This window comes from Geotrypetes seraphini, chromosome 6 (assembly GCF_902459505.1).
Source record: "Geotrypetes seraphini chromosome 6, aGeoSer1.1, whole genome shotgun sequence".
Taxonomy (NCBI): Eukaryota; Metazoa; Chordata; class Amphibia; order Gymnophiona; family Dermophiidae; genus Geotrypetes; species Geotrypetes seraphini.
Genome location: NC_047089.1, coordinates 156298116 through 156318385, shown reverse-complemented (window position 1 = coordinate 156318385; position 20270 = coordinate 156298116). Strand labels below are relative to the sequence as shown.

Below are 20270 nucleotides of genomic sequence, written 5' to 3'. Positions count from 1 at the left end.
TTGTTATGCTTAATGGAGACATTTCATTACTAAATAATTGGTATCATATCAATAACAGCCAAATTAATCTGTATATTTGGCATGCCTGAAAACCAAGACTTTTGTTTCCCATTGCAGTTCTAGCCGATGAATGTTCTGCCTCTAGCATTTGCTTTGTAAATATTCATAAAGCCGTAATGAATAGTCCCAAGACTAAACAGGGTTGACTGAGAGAAAGTGACATGGCCTTGGTCACAACGGTTGTCAGTTCCCTGTGCGAGCTCATTCAAGCCAAAATGACAATAACCTGCATTCTAACATCAGCAGTGGCAGCACTTATTCCCTCCAAATGAATATCAAACCAACCAATAGCAACTCATTTGTAAAATGTATTTCTGAGTTGAAGGCAGCTTACATGTTGAGTGGTAGCTGAACCTTTGGTGAAGTTCCCTGATCTCCGGTTATTGCACTTGCTCTGGGTCCAGCAGCACCAGCCACAGGAAGGGATCCAAAGGAAGATGAATCCTAAAAATATAAAATAAACAAAGAACAGTATACCATTAACAAGGCTTTGATTGTTACTATTCTTTGCACAGAAATGGCCTGAATGAATTGTTGCTTCACAGATTTGCCACCTGTCTTGAGCTGCATGACAGCATGACGGTCTTTTAACCTTAGAAATCCTACGGAGTGGCTTCTGCCTCTGGGGACCTATGGTTGTTAACAGCTTTCGCACAGGCGTGTCAAAACAGTTCAACTGTGACTTGCTCATGAACCTCAAGGCATTTGGGGAGCGAATCTTTTTGACTGCCTGGCTTATCACACTTCAATATTTTATATCCTTGTAATGTTGTCTAACTTAAGATTTTTAATATTTCCTGCAATGTTTTCTTTTCATCTGCCAATCTGGATGACCATGCCTACCAGAGGCATAGCTAGGCTTTGACATCTGGGAGAGCAGACTTAAAAAAAAAAAAAAAAATAGACGCTAGAAAGGGATAGGCAGGCCACAACATCCTACAACAGAGAAGGTACAACTAGACACTTTTGGAAAAGAGGGCTATGTGTACCCTTACCTTTCCTTAAGCATTTTATTTTCTGTTTGCTTCCTAACCCAGGCTCCCTACTTCCCCTCCCTTATCCCTGTCTTCGTGGTCTGGCATCTCGTTTTCTTTCCTCATGATTTGGCCTTTCTCTCTAACCCTCCCCTCTTATGTGGTGTGGAATTTCTCTCTCCCCGCCTTCCCCCCCCCCTTCTCCTGGATCCAGTACCTCTCTCTCCATTTTCCTCCCTCCAACTTTCAATCTTCAGGTGCTGGCAGTGTCAGTCAGCTTAAACACACTGCTTTCGGCAACATAGGCAGGTTTGCCGCAGAGGAAATGCTTCCAGGACACCAAAGGCAACATGTTTAAGCTGAGCGATGCTGCCGGTGCTTGAAGATTAAAAACTGCAGCATGGGGAAGGGACACGGAGAAGTGCGATGCCAGGCAGGAAAAAAAAAATCCCAAACTGACATTTTAGGTGTCGGTTTTAAGGGTATGCCAGCAGCTGGCCTTTGCACAATGGGCCGGTTGGAAACCCTACCATGCCCATAAGTGCTGTTTTTTTAAAAACTTTGTTTGAGGGAGTGACTGCTACCCTTGCACCCCACTTAGCTATGCCTCTGTTTTTTTTCTTCTATAGTGTAGGAGGTACTTGTTGCTCACCAGAATATAAGCTTACATCAACTGTCAGAAACCACAAATTAACATAAAAACCATTCAAGAAAAAAAAAAAAAAGATCCTTTATGAAGACAATAGTGTTCCTTGGTGTTCCATTTTACTCATAATATCAGCAGGTAGCTGTGAGCAATTTTTTAAACTGCCACCGGCTGTATTCAATTCTGGGCCATGTATAGGCACCGGCATTGAATGTCCAAGCATATGCAACCATCAAACACAAATGTGGTTAAGTGCAATTTTCGGAGATAAACACACGAGAACCAAATCCACAAGCTCAAAATCGAAGTGGATATGTCCTATAAAGATTGGTGAACTCAATTTATCTCATGAAAGTCCTTTATTCATCAAATAACTGAAAAAGCTCAAACTCAAGGGCAAATTCTATAAGAAGCGCCCAAAAGTTAGGCGCCAATATAGGCACTGTTCAGCGCGATTCAAGTAAAATTGGGTGCTGTTTAATGAATCACGCTGAGTGGCACCTATTTTGGAGGAGCCCAATAAATAGGCCAGCTCTAGGCACAACTAAAAGTTAGACGTCTATGTGAGCGCTTAAGCATGCTTAAGAGCAGCGATTCTGCAACAAGGCACCTAACACGTAGCCACGCCCATGCCTAACATGCATAGCGCCTATTTTTTTTGAAGGCCGCCTAAATTTTTATAGGCGTCTTATTGCAGAATCGCGCTTTCTTGATAGGCGCCTAAGTTTCAATTATTGCTGATTAACAAGCTTAATTGAGCTTGTTAATCAATTTAGATAGGCGCCTATCTAGTTGATTCGACATGTACATGTTTTGGCCCTAACTGACCTACCTCAGGAGTCGACAAAATATAGACATAAAACAGTTAATAATAAAATACCAAATGAAACACATCAAACAAATATCAGTAATGACATTATAATACATAAAAGATGGAATGACACATAAAAAATACATAGTTTATGCACCCATACTTGTGCAGGAAGAAAGCCTGATAAAATAATAAAATGATAAAACACCCATAATAAGTTGCTATTGAAATGAAAATGTTTCAAAATACAGATCATATGCATAAAAAATGAAGAAAACAATGAACAAAAGTGTTCAAGATATGCAGTGAACATCAGCAAACGTATGGATAGTGCATGTCTTGCAAAACATGAAGTGCTGATATTACAAAAAAACATGAATAAATGACTGCAAACAATCATATCATAAAAATAAAATAAAACCAACGCGGCACATGGATGGCCCCGACGAGAGAAGGCCGCGAAGCAGCCTGTTTAGAGTGCTGCCGGCCCGGCGCTGCTCTGGAGGGAGGTAGGTAGGGCTCGTGGTCGGTGGGGTTCAGATGGGAGGGAAGGATGGAGGGTCAGTTGGGGGTTGGCTGCGCGGCGGGTGCTCAAGGGTTCTGCTATACGTGGGACGGGAGGGAAGGATAGAAGCTGGTCAAGGGTTCTGCTGTACACGGGGATGGGAGGGATGGATGAATAGAAAGATGCTCTTGGTCCGGTCCCTCTGTCAAATTTAAGAACCCATTGTAGCCCACAAGTCAAAAAGTTTGCTCACCCCTGATTTAGATATTAGTCTAATTTGTGGTGGAAACTGATTCCATGAGCCTGGTTCAGCAATACAGAAAGTGTATGGTTACCAGACAAAGTGCTGGGTTCTGAAAAACCATCCGGATGCCTGGACAGTCTTCTAAAAAGAACATGGCTGGATATACCCTGACATCTGGTAACCCTATGAAAGTGGTCTTTCTAGAGTAGTTTTCTAGTTTTCTCAAAATGTACCTTTCATTATTTATTTATTTATTTTAAAAATTTCTATTCCATTTTAAGCCAAAGCGGTTTACAAAAATATTACATACATAAAATTTTACAACAAATAAAACAAATGAACACAAAATCAGTTCAATTCTTTCAGAAAATCAGCGAACAGGGAAAATTAATACTTAAAGGAACATGTTTACAAACAATTGTGTTTTAAGTAGCTTTCTAAATGCACCCCTATCACTACATTTCTGTATTTGCTCAACGAGGGAATTTCACATGAAAAGGTCATTGCGTTGGTTTCCACGTATTTTGGATTAACATTTTGCCTTCAGCAGCGCAGAATTTTCAGAGCGCAATGATCTTTTCAGCTGGTAACTAGCCATCTTGTTCTTAAAGAATTCAGGGATCGTACCGTATAAAAACTGATGACAAATCATAACTGCTTTATATTGAATTCTAAATGCAACTGGCAGCCAGTTTAACTGTTGGAGATAAGGTGTAATATGTTCATATCTTGAAGTTCCTGTTATCAATCTGGCCGCTGCATTTTGTATCACTTGGTTATTCCAAGGTACAGGACATTGCAGTAGTCTAGCCGTGACAGGACCATCGCCTGCACAACAGCACGAAAGTCAAAGGATGACAGCATTGGTTTCACTCGACATAGTAAATGGTAGGAATTGCCAGAAATCATGCTGCTCACTCTGATCCCAATGATCTATTTGGTTGATAAATCTTAAGATGAAATGGGAGGAGCTTTCCAACAGGCGAGCTGCAGCATTCTGAATAACCTGTAGCGATCTCAAGCTTGTTGTAGGTAATCCAAGAGACAAGTGAGTTACAGTAATCCAGTTCACTAATAAGCATGCTCTATACAACTGTTCTGAAGTCCTCTGTGGGGATACAATTTTTTAAAATCTGCTAAGCAAACTGCTGTTAATATTTATTAATGTTGGAACTACCAGATGTACAATGTTATACCCTTTAATCCGCTGTATGTACAGTCTCTCTTTATTGTAACTACAGTTTATCTATATTGTAACTACAGTTTCTCTATATTGTAAACCACTCCTCTTTATTGTAAACCGCCTAGAAGTCGCAAGATAGTTGGCGGTATATAAAAATAAAGTTATTATTATTATTATTATCTATATATATAAAATCGGAGGTATGTATGTGTGTATGTATGTGTGTGTGTATGTGCCGCGATCACGCAAAAACGGCTTGACCGATTTGAACGAAACTTGGTATGCAGATCCCTCACTACCTGGGATGATATGTTCTGGGGGTCTCACGGCCTACCTGCACACGTGGGCGGAGCTACAAACATAAAATCAGATTTCACCCATTCATGTCAATGGAAAAAATGTAAAAAGCTGCCATTCTCACAGTAATTCAAAAATGGCTTGACTGATTTGAACGAAACTTGGTATGCAGATCCCTCACTACCTGGGGTGATATGTTCTGGGAGTCTCGCGGCCCACCTGCACACGTGGGCGGAGCTACAAACATAAAATCAGATTTCACCCATTCATGTCAATGGAAAAAATGTAAAAAGCTGCCATTCTCACAGTAATTCAAAAATGGCTTGACTGATTTGAACGAAACTTGGTATGCAGATCCCTCACTACCTGGGGTGATATGTTCTGGGAGTCTCGCGGCCCACCTGCACACGTGGGCGGAGCTACAAACAGAAAATCAGATTTCACCCATTCATGTCAATGGAAAAAATGTAAAAAGCTGCCATTCTCACAGTAATTCAAAAACGGCTTGACCGATTTGAACGAAACTTGGTATGCAGATCCCTCACTACCTGGGGTGATATGTTCTGGGGGTCTCGTGGCCCTCCTGCACACGTGGGCGGAGCTACAAACAGAAAATCAGATTTCACCCATTCATGTCAATGGAACAAATGTAAAAAGCTGCCATTCTCACAGTAATTCACAAACGGCTTGACCGATTTGAACGAAACTTGGTAAGCAGATCCCTCACTACCTGGGGTGATATGTTCTGGGGGTCTCGCGGCCCACCTGCACACGTGGGCGGAGCTACAAACAGAAAATCAGATTTCACCCATTCATGTCAATGGAAAAAATGTAAAAAGCTGCCATTCTCACTGTAATTCAAAAACGGCTTGACCGATTTGGACGAAACTTGGTATGCAGATCCCTCACTACCTGGGGTGATATGTTCTGGGGGTCTCGCGCCCCACCTGCACACGTGGGCGGAGCTACAAACAGAAAATCAGATTTCACCCATTCATGTCAATGGAAAATATGTAAAAAGCTGCCATTCTCACATTAATTCAAAAACGGCTTCACCGATTTGAACGAAACTTGGTATGCTGATCCCTCACTACCTGAGTTGATATGTTCTGGGGGTCTCGCGGCCCACAACTCTATGTTGCTTGCTCAAGGGTGGGTTCACCCAAGAATTTATATGTTCTTGCTCCAGGAGGTGAAACTAAAATTGTTGTTTATAATCACGTTTTGCGTTAGTTGTATTGTATTCATTTTGTCAAATATTTCACATTATTATTTGAATATTGTACTTTTTATTAAGCTGTAAAAAAATACTTTCATTCACCACTATAAAGTATCTTTATTTGAATCCATTTACAGTGTTATTGCTATAATTAAATACCCGTGCAACGCCGGGGCATCAGCTAGTAGCTTATAAAAGGAACTCTTAATCACAAGGTGTCGTATTGCGGGTGGAGGAGTTGCCGAATGTTTAATACAGCAACCTGAGAACTAGTTCAATTTGCACTGCAGCTCCCTTGGGGGAGTCCTATAAACGGCACCTAGGTTAGGTGCTGCTAGTGACATGGTGACAGAATTTGTCACCTTCCCTGTCCCCACGGATAACCATGGGAAACCATCCCCATGCCATTCTTTAAGGAGAGAAGGAAGAATCAGAGTATGAATGGGCACAACCACTGACCCGCAAGCCTTGCATTGAAGAATGCTGGCGTAGAAGGACTGAGGTTGAGATAGACACTAAAGAAGGACACAGGATGGCTTTCTGCAATTATCCACTGGGGCGGGGACTGGAACGGTAATAAATTCTGTCACCATGTCATGCTCTAGCACTGCCTATATCAGCGGTGCCTTGTGACGCCAAACTGAATTCCATACACAACGTAATTTTATTTTAAATTAAAAAGGGGGAGAGTGTGGCGCAGTGGTTAAAGCTACAGCCTCAGTAGGCTGACGTTGTAGGTTCAAACCCACGGCTACTCCTTGTGACCCTGGGCAAGTCACTTAATCCCCCCATTGCCCCCACGTACATTAGAGAGATTGTGAGCCCACCGGGACAGACAGGGAACAATGCTTGAGTACCTGAATAAATTCAAGTAAACTGTTCTGAGCTCACCTGGGAGAACGGTACAGATAAATTGTCAGTGTAATTGAAAACACCATTAAAACCTAATTTAATAAACATTAAAGTTGAACGGCACATACCAACAGCTACCAGAAAAGAAGGTAGAGTTAGGGGTGGAGAATAGGCATGGTTGACTTAGGCATCTGTTAGGCACCAATAAATTAAGCCAGGAAAACCCTAACACAGGGGTAGGCAATTCCGGTCCTCGAGAGCCGGAGCCAGGTCAGGTTTTCAGGATATCCACAATAAATATGCATGAGATAGATTTGCATCTCAAGGAGGCAGTGCATGCAAATCCATCTCATACATATTCCTTGTGGATATCCCTGAAAACCTGACCTGGCTCCAGCTCTCGAGGACTGGAATTGCCTACCCCTGCCCTAACCTAATATACCAGTGCCTACTACGAGGATGACCAGCGATACCTAGCTACAGCTAAGTGTGATTCTATAAGCAGCAACTAGTAGTTGACAATTGTGCCGACTGGCACCTACAAGTTAGGCACTGTATATAGACTCAGGCTCCCTATGTCTCTGGGGCAAGTCACTTAACCCAGTGGTTCCCAACCCTGTCCTGGAGGACCACCAGGCCAATCGGGTTTTCAGGATAGCCCTAATGAATTTGCATGAGATAAATTTGCATATAATGGAAGTGAGAGGCATGCAGATCTGCTTCATGCATATTCATTAGGGCTATCCTGAAAACCCGATTGGCCTGGTGGTCCTTCAGGACAAGGTTGGGAACCACTGACTTAACCCTTTGTTGCCACATGTACAAAATAATTACCTGTATGTGAAGGAGCTCATTTTCAATGCAGAAAGATGTCTCAAAATGGCCAGAAAAGTGTCCATCTGCTGACAATATCTAAGTCATGATATTTAAAAAAGTAGAATTGGGATGTTTTTCACTGATTTCGTCCAAATAGCCAGGAGGTATGGTTTGGGTGGGACTAGGGAGGGCCTGAAAATTAGGACGTCTTTCAATGTAATGAAACAGGAAGCAATGTCCAGGGCATAAAAAAAAGTAAATGTATATCTAGACCTGTTTCAATCAGGTCTAATTTATTTTAAAAAAGGTGTTCTGACCAGTTGACCACTGGAGGGAATAAGGCTTGACCACTCCATAATCCCTTAGTTCAGGGTTAGGCAATTCCGCTCCTCGAGAGCCAGAGCCAGGTCAGGTTTTCAGTATATCCACAATAAATATGCACGAGATAGATTTGCATCTCAAGGAGGCAGTGCATGCAAATCCACCTCATACATATTCACAGTGGAGATCCTGAAAACCTGATCTGACTCCGGCACTCAAGGACCGGAATTGCCTACCCCTGCCCTAGCTGATGCTGTCTCCATCCTACCCTCTTAAAATGTGAAATTGAAACCAACACTAGACAGCATCACATATTATGGGCAGACCCAACAGAGCAGCAAGCAGCTCCCCTCAGCAAGTAGTGCCCTCTGTAAATTAGTGAGCACTGATCCCTTACAGCAGGCTAAACCCACTCACTTCCCTCCCCTCCCCTATCCCCCCTTTCCGTACATGTATCCTTTTTAATAAAGTAAGCATTCCAGAGGTGCACAGGGGAACAAGAGATCACTTTTTGAATCAGGAGGCACCCTGTCTCCAACTTGAGGCCTAGAACACAACCAGGGCATGCCTCTATTAGGGGGTCCTTTTACTAAGGTGCGCTAACGATTAGCGCATGCTAAATGCTAAGGCACCCATTGACGCGTGCTAATTGTTAGCCTGCGCTAAATTGATTAGCATGTGCTAAATCGGTTAGCGCGCTTTAGTAAAAAGACCCCTTAATGCTTAAAAGTATAAAAGCGACCACTGAAATGGCAACATGAGTAACAATTGAAGCAAAGGCTGGCTAAGCCACAGGCCCAGCATCTGCTATACCACCCCAGTGCAAACATAAGAACCAAAATGCAATCTGAAAATGGTGATCCATGTTGTGTTCTCAGGCAAGCCTGATAATTTATTTACAGTCCTGTAATGGCTCAAAAGGTTTTCCATCTGCCCTCTAAAAAAATCTTTAGGACTGCTGGATAGAGAAATATAAATGGAATTTTGCACTCATATAACATGTTGCAGAGAGGCATAAAATGTCTGCATCTCTCCAAAAGAGCTGGTAAATAATCCTGAAATATACGCACTAGTTCCCCGTCATATTTTAAAGAGTCTCTTTTCTGCTTATATAGGCACAATTCTTCCTTGTGAGCACAATTATGAATTCTCGCCACGATAAATGCACCGAAGCCCACAGGAATTGAATGAGCTTTGGTGCATTGACCGCAGTAGCATCGCTAACGTGGCTTTGTAAATGAGGCCCATAGTTGACATTCTGTCTCTGGGCTTTTTATTTATTTATTTATGAATTTTAAAATTACATATCAAGTACACACTTGTACAGAAAGATGGTTAGACAAGATACTACTTTCTTTAAAGTGTAAACCATATTACACCTTAACGCTCCTAAAAACAGAAGAAATAAAAAAAAATGGCTAACTCAACTCAAATCCTCTATATTGAATCCAAGATTTCACATGAGCGAACAAAAAGAAGAATATAAATCTATATATTTAGGATGTGCTATACATAGAGCTGAGGTAGGAGTAACATATTTAAACTATAGAGCACTTGATTTTCCCCGTCCAGTCGGGACAAGGCCAAAAAAGCAGTTAACTGTTGAGGTTCAAAGAAAACATATTTAACTGAGCGGTGGCAAATAATACACTTACAAGGATATCTCAAACAGAATGTAGCCCCCAATGAGATGACCCCTGGTCTCAGAAGGAGAAATTCTCGATGACATTTTTGAGTTTCTCTTGAGAGATCAGGGAACATTTGAATTTTACATTCAAGAAACTCTTTCTGATTATTTTTAAAGAAAAGCCTCAATAACAATACTTTATCAGTCGAGAGAGCAACAGTGGAAGGTGTTACTATGTCCTTATCTGATGTTTCCAGAATTTCCGATACATTCAGTGGTACTTGATCAGGTATTTTTGACTGTAATTGAGTCCCATTCTTATTTGGCAAATAATATACTTGAAAGAATGGGGGTAAAGTGTCCTCCGAGACTTGCAGAATTTCTACCAAGTATCTTTTAAGCATCTCCCTGCGAGTTACTGTTGTTAGTCTAAGAAAATTAAAAAGTCTCAGATTATTAGTTCACAAATTATTCTTAAGCATTTCTAGTTTCCTTCTAAGATTCACATTGTCCTTAATTAGGGACTCTTGCAATTGTTTAGACGATGATATGTCTTGGTCAAGCTTTTGAAGTGAAGATTTTGAAACAGTCAGATCTTGTTTTAAATCCTTAAGCTCCTTAGTATGTTGAATCAATTTACCCTCTATGTACTGGAAATTGGGGCTAACAGTCTTAGCAAAATTTGCCACTAAGTCCCATAAAGACTCCAGGGTCACCTGAGCGGGCTTTTCCAAAATTGAAAACTTTTGTTGGGTGTAGAAATTCTCACCCTCTGAAGAAAATTCCTGGCTTTGCTCCGTCTGGCTTATTCTACCTCCTGTTGCTAAACAAGCCCCCGATTCTCCTGCAGAAACTCCCTGAACAGGGAGTTCTGCTTCCATGCTCTCTATTGTAATGCTGGCTGCCTCAGGAGAAAGGACCTCCCCCACCTCCGGGGTTTCCTTACTCCTTGGAGAACTGGTGATCTGAGGCTGCGGGGGTGGCGCTCGCACGTCGGGGCTGAGGGTGGTATCCGGCCCAAGAGGAACAACTCCGGTCTTGCCTAGCCCTGGCGCCCTCAACGGGATGACCTCTGACGTCAACGCTGCGACTCCCTGCATCTGCCGCACTAACTCCTCAATGTTGCCGAAAGTCGGCATACTGGAGCGTCACGAGGCACCATCAGCACTCCTGCCTCTCTTCTTCGGCATCAAGGACGATGTCGGGCTTCAAAAGCCAATGGCAGAGAAGGAAAAAAGGCCAAGAGTAGAGCGGTTCAGGTGCATTCTTCTCAGCACGTCTATGCAGCAGCCATCTTGGATCAGTCTCTGGACTTCTTGACAACTTTCCATATACTAAGCAGAAGTTCTATGCTAGTTATACACGGCTAGTATGACAGCAGGGAGTCCCCGGAGCACCTCAGCCAGACGTCTGAGCTGCTCAAATCACCACGTGATCTCCTATTAAAAACAAACAAACAACAACTAGAAAGACTAGAGGATAAGCTATAAAGTTACACAGTACTTTTAAAACAAATTGGAGAAAATATATTTTTCATGCAATGCATAATCAAGGTCTAAAATTTTTGGCCAGATTTGGCTAAAGCGCTTAGTGAAGTTGGATTGTAAAAGGATTTAGATGAAAAGTTCCTGGACAAAACATCCTTAAACTGTTATTTAAAAAAAAAAAAAAAATACTTTGGGACATCCACTGCTTATTTCTAGTGATTAAACCCTCTTTTACTAATGCATAGCGTGGGTTTTAGTGCCGGCAGTGGCGATAACTGCTCTGACGCTCATAGGAATTTTATGAGCGGCGGAGCAGTTACCACCGCTGCCGGTGCTAAAACCTACATTACGCATTAGTAAAAGAGGGGGTAACAGCACGGAATCTAGCTTCTCTCTGGGATAGTAACATAGTAGATGACAGCAGTTAAAGACCCGAATGGTCCATCTAGTCTGCCCAACCTGATTCAATCTAAAACTTTGTTGTTGTTGTTGTTTTCTTCTTCTCCTTAGTTATTTCTGGGCAAGAATCCAAAGCTCTACCCGGTACTGTGCTTGGGTTCCTACTGCCGAAATCTCCATTAAAACATACTCCAGCCCATCTACACCCTCCCAGCCATTGAAGCCCTCCCCAGCCCATCCTCCACAAAACGGCTATATACAGACACAGACCGTGCAAGTCTGCCCAGTACTGGCCTTAGTTCTTCAATATATACTACTAGCTGATGACCCGGCGTTGCATGGGTATTTAATTATAGCAATAACACTGTAAATGGATTCAAATAAAGATACTTTATAGTGGTGAATGAAAGTATTTTTTTACAGCTTAATAAAAAGTACAATATTCAAATAATAATGTGAAATATTTGACAAAATGAATACAATACAACTAACGCAAAACGTGATTATAAACAACAATTTTAGTTTCACCTCCTGGAGCAAGAACATATAAATTCTTGGGTGAACCCACCCTTGAGCAAGCAACATAGAGTTGTGGGCCGCGAGACCCCCAGAACATATCAACCCAGGTAGTGAGGGATCAGCATACCAAGTTTCGTTCAAATCGATGAAGCCGTTTTTGAATTAATGTGAGAATGGCAGCTTTTTACATATTTTCCATTGACATGAATGGGTGAAATCTGATTTTCTGTTTGTAGCTCCGCCCACGTGTGCAGGTGGGGCGCGAGACCCCCAGAACATATCACCCCAGGTAGTGAGGGATCTGCATACCAAGTTTCGTCCAAATCGGTCAAGCCGTTTTTGAATTACAGTGAGAATGGCAGCTTTTTACATTTTTTCCATTGACATGAATGGGTGAAATCTGATTTTCTGTTTGTAGCTCCGCCCACGTGTGCAGGAGGGCCACGAGACCCCCAGAACATATCACCCCAGGTAGTGAGGGATCTGCATACCAAGTTTCGTTCAAATCGGTCAAGCCGTTTTTGAATTACAGTGAGAATGGCAGCTTTTTACATTTTTTCCATTGACATGAATGGGTGAAATCTGATTTTCTGTTTGTAGCTCCGCCCACGTGTGCAGGTGGGCCGCGAGACTCCCAGAACATATCACCCCAGGTAGTGAGGGATCTGCATACCAAGTTTCGTTCAAATCGGTCAAGCCCATTTTTGAATTACTGTGAGAATGGCAGCTTTTTACATTTTTTCCATTGACATGAATGGGTGAAATCTGATTTTCTGTTTGTAGCTCCGCCCACGTGTGCAGGTGGGCCGCGAGACCCCCAGAACATATCACCCCATGTAGTGAGGGATCTGCATACCAAGTTTCGTTCAAATCGGTCAAGCCGTTTTTGAATTACTGTGAGAATGGCAGCTTTTTACATTTTTTCCATTGACATGAATGGGTGAAATCTGATTTTATGTTTGTAGCTCCGCCCACGTGTGCAGGTAGGCCGCGAGACCCCCAGAACATATCATCCCAGGTAGTGAGGGATCTGCATACCAAGTTTCGTTCAAATCGGTCAAGCCGTTTTTGCGTGATCGCGGCACATACACACACACATACATACACACATACATACCTCCGATTTTATATATATAGATTTTCTGATTCTAGATCCTCTGTGTTCATCCCACACTTTTTTTTAAACTCCGTCACCGTTTTCATCTCTACCACCTCTCTCGGGAACGCATTCCAGGCATCCACCATCCTCTCCGTAAAGAAGAATTTCCTTGCATTGCTCTTGAGTCTACAATCCCTCAACCTCAAATTATGTCCTCTGGTTTTACCATTTTCCTTTCTATGTTAATACCTTTCCAGTATATGAATGTCTGAATCATATCTCCCCTGTCCCTCCTTTCTTCTTAAGTATACATATTCAGGGCTTCCAGTCTCTCCTCATACATCTTTTGGTGCAAACCTCTTATCATTTTCGTTGCCATCCTCTGGACCACTTCAAGCCTTTTTGTGTCCTTCGCCAGATACGTTCTCCAAAACTGAATACAATACTCCAAGTGGGGCCTCACTAACGACCTGTACAGGGGCATCAACACCTTGGTTCTTCTACTGGTTATGCCTCTCTTTATACAGCCCAGCATCCTTCTGGCAGCAACCACCGCCTTATTGCACAGTTTTTTCGCCTTTAGATCTTCGGACACTATCACCCCAAGATCCCTCTCCCCATCTGTGTATATCAGCCTCTCACCTCCCAGTATATATGGCTCCTTCCAATTATTAATCCCCAAATGGATTAATCTGCATTTCTTTGCATTGACTTTTAGTTGCCAGATATTAGACCATTTCTCTAACTTTTGTAGATCCTTTTTCATGTTTTCCACACCCTCTTCGGTGTCTACTCTGTTACAAATCTTGGTATCATCAGCAAAAAGGCAAACCTTTCCTTCTAACTCTTTAGCAATGTCACTCACAAACATATTGAACAGGATTGGCCCCAGCACTGAACCCTGAGGGACTCCACTACTCACCTTTTCTTCCTCCGAGCAACTTCCATTAACCACCACCTGCTGGCATCTGTCCATCAACCAGTTTCTTTTTTTTTTTAATTTCTTTATTGATATTTTGAACTTGACAATACTTTGGGTCCTAACTTCAGCTCTTCAAGTTTGTTCAAGAGTCTCCTATTAGGAAACTTTGCCTGGACTGGCTGGAATAGGATGCTGGGCTTGATGGACCTTTGATCTGACCCATTATTGCATTTTTTTATGTACTGTTTTCGATTACTTTTAATTCACTAAGGGGCTCTTCCAAAAACCAGCTTAAGTCGGCACTTGGACATTCTAATAGCAGGGATGTCAAAGTGACGATAATCGAAACCAATTTTCTGGATATGCAGCAGCACTTTTAAGCTGCTGTGCATCCAGAGATCAAAAGGGCATGTTATGTTGGGAGGTGTGTTTTGGGCGGGATTCGGGTAGGCTTCAACCTGGATGCACTGTAGCCATAAACAAAGCTTTCCTAGAGGGAACTTAGATGCCGGCTGTTAGACCTATTTGAGTTGCGTCTAAGTTCCACAAAAGTGCTCAAACTGACAAGAAGACCACTGGAGGATTTAAGGCATGATCCCCCCTTCCTTACTCCTCCAGTGGTCACAACCCTTTCCCACCACCCAAAGAGCAAAAAAAACCCCACACCTGTAGGCTTCCCATCAGCTGATTGCAGCAGAGGAATCCCCATCAGCTGAGCCGGTTTCAGGGATTCCTGGCAGCTAAGCTGATGGGGATTCCCTCTGACAGAATCAGCTGAGCTACACAGCTCTACACTCCTTCCCCTGGCATCCCCGAACCTTCCCTAACATCTCCAACATTCCACTGACCTTTCCCTGCCATCTGCAACATCCCCTGCCATCTGTAACGTCCCACTGATATCCTGGACCTCCCCTGACATCTCCGCCCCCACCCCTGACATCCCCCTAACATTCCTGGGCCCCCCTCCCATATCTCCGAACCCTCCATTCCTTCGGAGGGGAGCCCACTCCCTCCTGCCTACAGTGCCGCATGCCATTTTGAGCCAATCAGGGTCTTCAGCCCTTCCCACTACATTCCAAGATGCAATGGGAGGGGGAAGCCTATGATTTGCAGCACATGGCTCTGTAGGCAGGAGAGAGTGGGCTTCCCTCCTGCCATTTTCTCATCTGAAGGTATCGAGGGGACAGGGATATGGGAGGGGTGCCCAGGAATGTTGTGGGATGGGGGGGGGGTAGAGATATCAGGAGGGCCAGGATGTCAGAGATATGAGAGGGATACCAGATCCTTCGATCGAAACCAGATCCTTCATCTTCTCAGCCATCAACCAGGTATCACAATGGACAAAAAACTTCAAACTTAAACTAAACCCAGCTAAAACCAAATTCTTCCTGACAACCCCGTCAAACAAAACCATGACTCTTCAATCAACCTATCATAAAAATCTTAGGGGGTCACCATTGACAAACAACTCACCCTTGACGCCCATACCAACATCCTGATCAACAAATGCTTTTGCCTATTATGGAAATTATGTACGCTAAAACCTTACTTAGACTGCTAGTTTAATCTCTAATTCTAAGCTCATTGGACTACTGCAACATAATCTATTTAGGATCCCACAAAAAGAACACCAGGAGACTAAGAGCGATTCAAAACACTGCAGTAAGACTAATCTTGGGCCTGAAAAAATCCAACCACATCTCCCCATACTTCAAAAAACTGCACTGGCTACCACTCGAAGCCAGAATCATCTTCAAATTTGGCTGCCTTTGTTACAATACGCTATTTGGCACCTCGCCCACCTACATCTTGAAACACTTCATTCTACAGGACTATCCCCGCCCCTCCCGCAGAACACTTCTGTTTGCATTCCCCACTCCCAAAAGACGTCGTTACAAAAAATTTCTTGAAAGGACACTATGCTTTCAGGCAGGCATCGGGAACAACACCCTAAGCGCTCTTCTCCTGAACTCCCCATCATACCAATCCTTCAGAAAATCTCTGAAAACCCACTTATTCAAAAAATTTATCTGATCCTACGGAACCCTTCCAGCCTACCTTCAATTCTTACACACACCCCTCACACCTTCACAACACCCCTCCCCCCCTCTATATCTAAACCCATGCTGTAATCTACCTGCTCTCTTCACTTATTTCGATACCTGCAGTATCTACACTGTATCTCTACCTTACTGTATACCGTCTTGAACTGAAAAGGTATGACGGGATATAAATAAAGCTATTATTATTATTATATCGGGATGTCATGGGGAGGGGTGTAGGGCTCCACAGCTTAGCTGAACCTGGCAGGGGGATATCCCCATCAGCTAAGCTGCCAGGAATCCCCCCAAACCAGCTCACCTGATGGAAATTCTTTTGTCACAATCAGACAAGGTAGTTGGTGGATATGTCTACAAAACTTGCTTTGGAACGTTTTTCACGTGGATGTTTTTCTATTTGAAAATGGGCAAAAAAAGACGTCCTAAGGACCAAAACTTATACCTAGCTCATTTTCAAAAATGAAAGATAGACTTTTGACAGCTTTGAAAATGGATATTTTTTCCTACTGGGTTTGTGGACGTCTTGCACAAAACGTGCAGCCTCAGACTTAGGCACACTTTCGATTATGCCCCTCTAAGTTTTTATTTTCTGGTTTAAAACAAGCCTCGGTGTGTTTCAGGGGGTCCATGAGGGTCAGATAAAAAATTAACATTTATATTCACTATACAGCCTGGTACTGTTAATTTTTCTCACAGATAACGAGAGAGTGGTAATAATGGTAGTAGAAAACAAAGTAGTAGTAGATCTCTTTTAATTTGCACAAGAGGATTGTCGTTCATAATTATGAGTGGCCATTACTTTTTGCATAAAAAAGGAGTGGGTTTTTTTTTAGATTGTTTACTTTAAAGTTTAATAATACTTCCCCCCTCTTTTACTAAGGTGCACTATACTTTTTAATGCGCACTAAATATTAGAGTGCGCTAAACGCTAACGCGTGCATGTTATCCTATGGACGTGCTAGCGTTTAGCGCGCGCACTGATTTAGCGCACGATAAGCGCGTGCTAAAACGCTTAGCGCACCTTAATAAAAGAGGGCCTTTCTGTAAGTCATATACGTATAATACTATCAAATCTTGACAAATAAAGTACATTATATTCATTGCATGCAAAGTTGTATTTATGTGACTATTTCTGGGGAAGGGGATCCAAAGCTTTCATCAGATTCTTAAAGGGGTCCGTGACTCAAAAAAGGTTAAGAATCACTGCTCTAAAGACCTCCCAGCTTATGCTGTTTCCAAGATATAGTAGACAATAGTTTTTCACACAGCAGCCTTTAAAGGAATTGCTTGGGTTTTTGGGGTGGCCCTGCAAAAAGGAAGTCGCACTATATTCTGCATAAAATAGCAAATGAATGCAGAATATCTAGGCTGAGGGAAGAGGAAAAGCAAAAGCAATGCATCAACTTGATAGCAATTCTAAACATGAGTAAGATCCGGAGAGGACACTCTAGACTAGAACAAAGAGAATGCTGCTGTCCTAGAAATAAATGGTATAACATTTTTTAATGTGCCAGCATGTAAAATTTATTGCTCATTAGATAGAGAATATTTATATCAACCACTTTTTAATTTCTCAGGACTATTTTATAGACCCATGCCTGAGGTCACACAGCCTGAGAGACAAGACTAGAGTCAGTCCTGCAAAATATTAAGTGTATGGCTGGCCGATGAGGAGCAGACATTTTTTCTTGACTCTGGGAACTAGGGTTCCCAGGGCACCTACCATGCGAGTTACATGTTGAATCAGTTCAGCCTGCATTTCACTGACAACTCTTAACTCACACAGAATTTCATTATTCTTTATTAGCATTTTTCTCCCTGCGCTCAGCTCTGCTGGCACCTGGAGTCCTTGAAGAGGCTTTTAATCTCTGCTCTTCCTCTTTGAACATCTCACTTCTGTCATCCTTCTCTGCTCGTGGCACACTCTGACTCCTCCCTGGCTCATTCCTACATAAGAGTTGCCATACTGGAACAAACTGAAGGGTTCATCAAGCCCAGAATCCTGTTTCTAACAGTGGCCAATCCAGGTCACAACTACCTGGCAAAATCGCAAAAGAGTAAACAAATTTTATGCTGCCTATCTTAGAAATAAGCAATGGATTTTCCCAATACCATCTTAATAATGGCTTATGGATTTTTCTTTTAGGAAATTAGCCAAACCTTTTTTAAACCCTGCTACACTAACTGCTTTTACCAGATTGTCTGGTAATGAATTCCAGAGTTTAATTCAATGTTGGATGAAGAAATATGTGCTCTGGTTTGTTTTAAATTTACTATTTAGTGACTTCATTGCGTGTCCCCATGTCTATCCATTCCACTCCATTTAGTATTTTATAGACTTCTATCCTATCTCTCCTCAGCCATCTCTTCTCCAAGCTGAAAAGCCCTAACTGCTTTAGCCTTTCCTCAGAGGAAATTTGTACCATCCCCTTTATCATTTTTATTGCCCTTCTCTGTACCTTTTCTATTTCCATTATATCTTTTTTGAGGTGCAGTGATCAGAATTGCACACAGTATTCAAGACGTGGTCACACCATGAAACGATACAAAGGCATTATGACATTCTCATTTTGTTTTCCATTCCTTTTCTAATAATTCTAATAATTTCTAACATTCATAGAAACGTGATGGCAGATAAAGGCCAAATGGCTCAATCCATTTTTTTTCTTAGTCTCCATATGTTGAGGAAAGTGAGATCCTGTTTTCATCATCTACACTTTGCTGTCCTTGTTCAATCAATCATCCTTTCGAGGCTGGATTATTGTAATTCGGTCTATCTAAGCTTGCCCAAGAAAAGCTTTCAAAGACTTCAACTGATCCAGAATACTGCTGCTAGGCTGATCTTTGGAAAAAGTAAATTTGATCACGTCTCTCCGCTCCTGTAAAAACTTCATCGACTTCCAATAATTTCCAGGGTTTATTTTAAATGTGCCCTCTTAACATTTAAGATCTTGCAGAGCATCCTTCCTCCTTTAATTCCCCTGTCTTGGAATAATATCTGACATTACCAGATCTACTCAAAAATTTTAATTGTCCTTTCCTATGTCAAAAGGCATTACCTACATTGGCAAATTAGGGAAGTCTCTACTTTTCAAAATTACTGAGCTGTGGAATAATTTTCCTATTCAACTGCGCAATCTGTTCTCTTTCCAACCATTTCAAAAACATCTGACAACTAGGCTATTTTCAAAGTTGTAAATTTCACTCCTCTCCATACTATTCCAAATCCATATTGTATCTGTTCTCCTTTCTAATTTCTTGTAAACCATGCCGAACTCTACCTTTATAGAGAAGATGCGGGATAATAAGCCAAAGGTTTAATTTAGCTGCTGCTGCTGCTGCTGCACACTGAGCAGAGGGTTTCAACGTATCATCGATTATGACACCTAGATCCTTTTCCTGGACAGTGACTTCTAATGTGGAACTTTGCATCTCGTACCTATAGTTTGGGTTCCTCTTTCCCACATGTATCACTTTGCACTTGCTTACATTCATCACCATCTACCATTTGGATGCCCAGGCTAGTCTCCTAAGGTCCTCTTGTAATTTTTCACAATCCTCTTGCGATTTAACAACTTTCAATAACTTCTCCATTGAGAATGCTGACCATTCAACCTTACTCTCTAGTTTCTTTTAAGCAGTTCTTAATCCACAATAGAACATTAACTCATAGGATAGACCCCAGGGATCAGATATTGAGACTGTGGGAGGCAGTCCGGATACCTCCTGTTGTCCATGGCAATCATAGATTTTCAATGCCAGGGTCATATCTAGCCACCAGCATTGAATATATGGCTCAAAGTTTGCCACTGTGGACATAGCTGGCCAGGCTGGCTAAGGCCTAGTGGCCAAAGATACATAAACCTCTCATAAGAAGATAAATAACTCATAAGAAGCAGTACTGATGATTCAGCTTCTATAATATATTGATATCTAAGGAATATTGAAGTGTGAAGTATGAGAAGCACTAGAAGAACCAACATGTATACCCTGGAGGAGAGGAGGGTCGGGGTGATATGATACAGATACAGTGGCGTACCAAGGGGGGAGCGTGGGGGGAGGTCCGCCCCGGGTGCCAAGCCCTGAGGGGGTGCTCCTGGTCCGGTCCGGTTCTCCACCCCCTGCGCCGGGTGTTGCATCTGGAAACAGCCTGCAGCAAGATCGTGATGCCAGCGATCTTTGCCTGCTTCGGGTGTTTCCTCCGCCACGGTCTCATCAGAGGAGGGGCA

General features: G+C 42.4%; 1 protein-coding gene across 3 annotated transcripts in view; it reads right to left on the bottom strand.

The window, feature by feature from the left end:
• SH3RF3 (SH3 domain containing ring finger 3) overlaps window positions 1-20270 on the bottom strand; it is an 836169-nt gene that overhangs the window by 129545 nt on the left and 686354 nt on the right. For all 3 annotated transcript variants that reach the window (XM_033949356.1, XM_033949354.1, XM_033949355.1), the window contains one exon: window positions 395-504. In XM_033949356.1, coding sequence (XP_033805247.1) covers window positions 395-504 — 110 coding nt within the window. The remainder of the gene's footprint in view (window positions 1-394; window positions 505-20270) is intronic.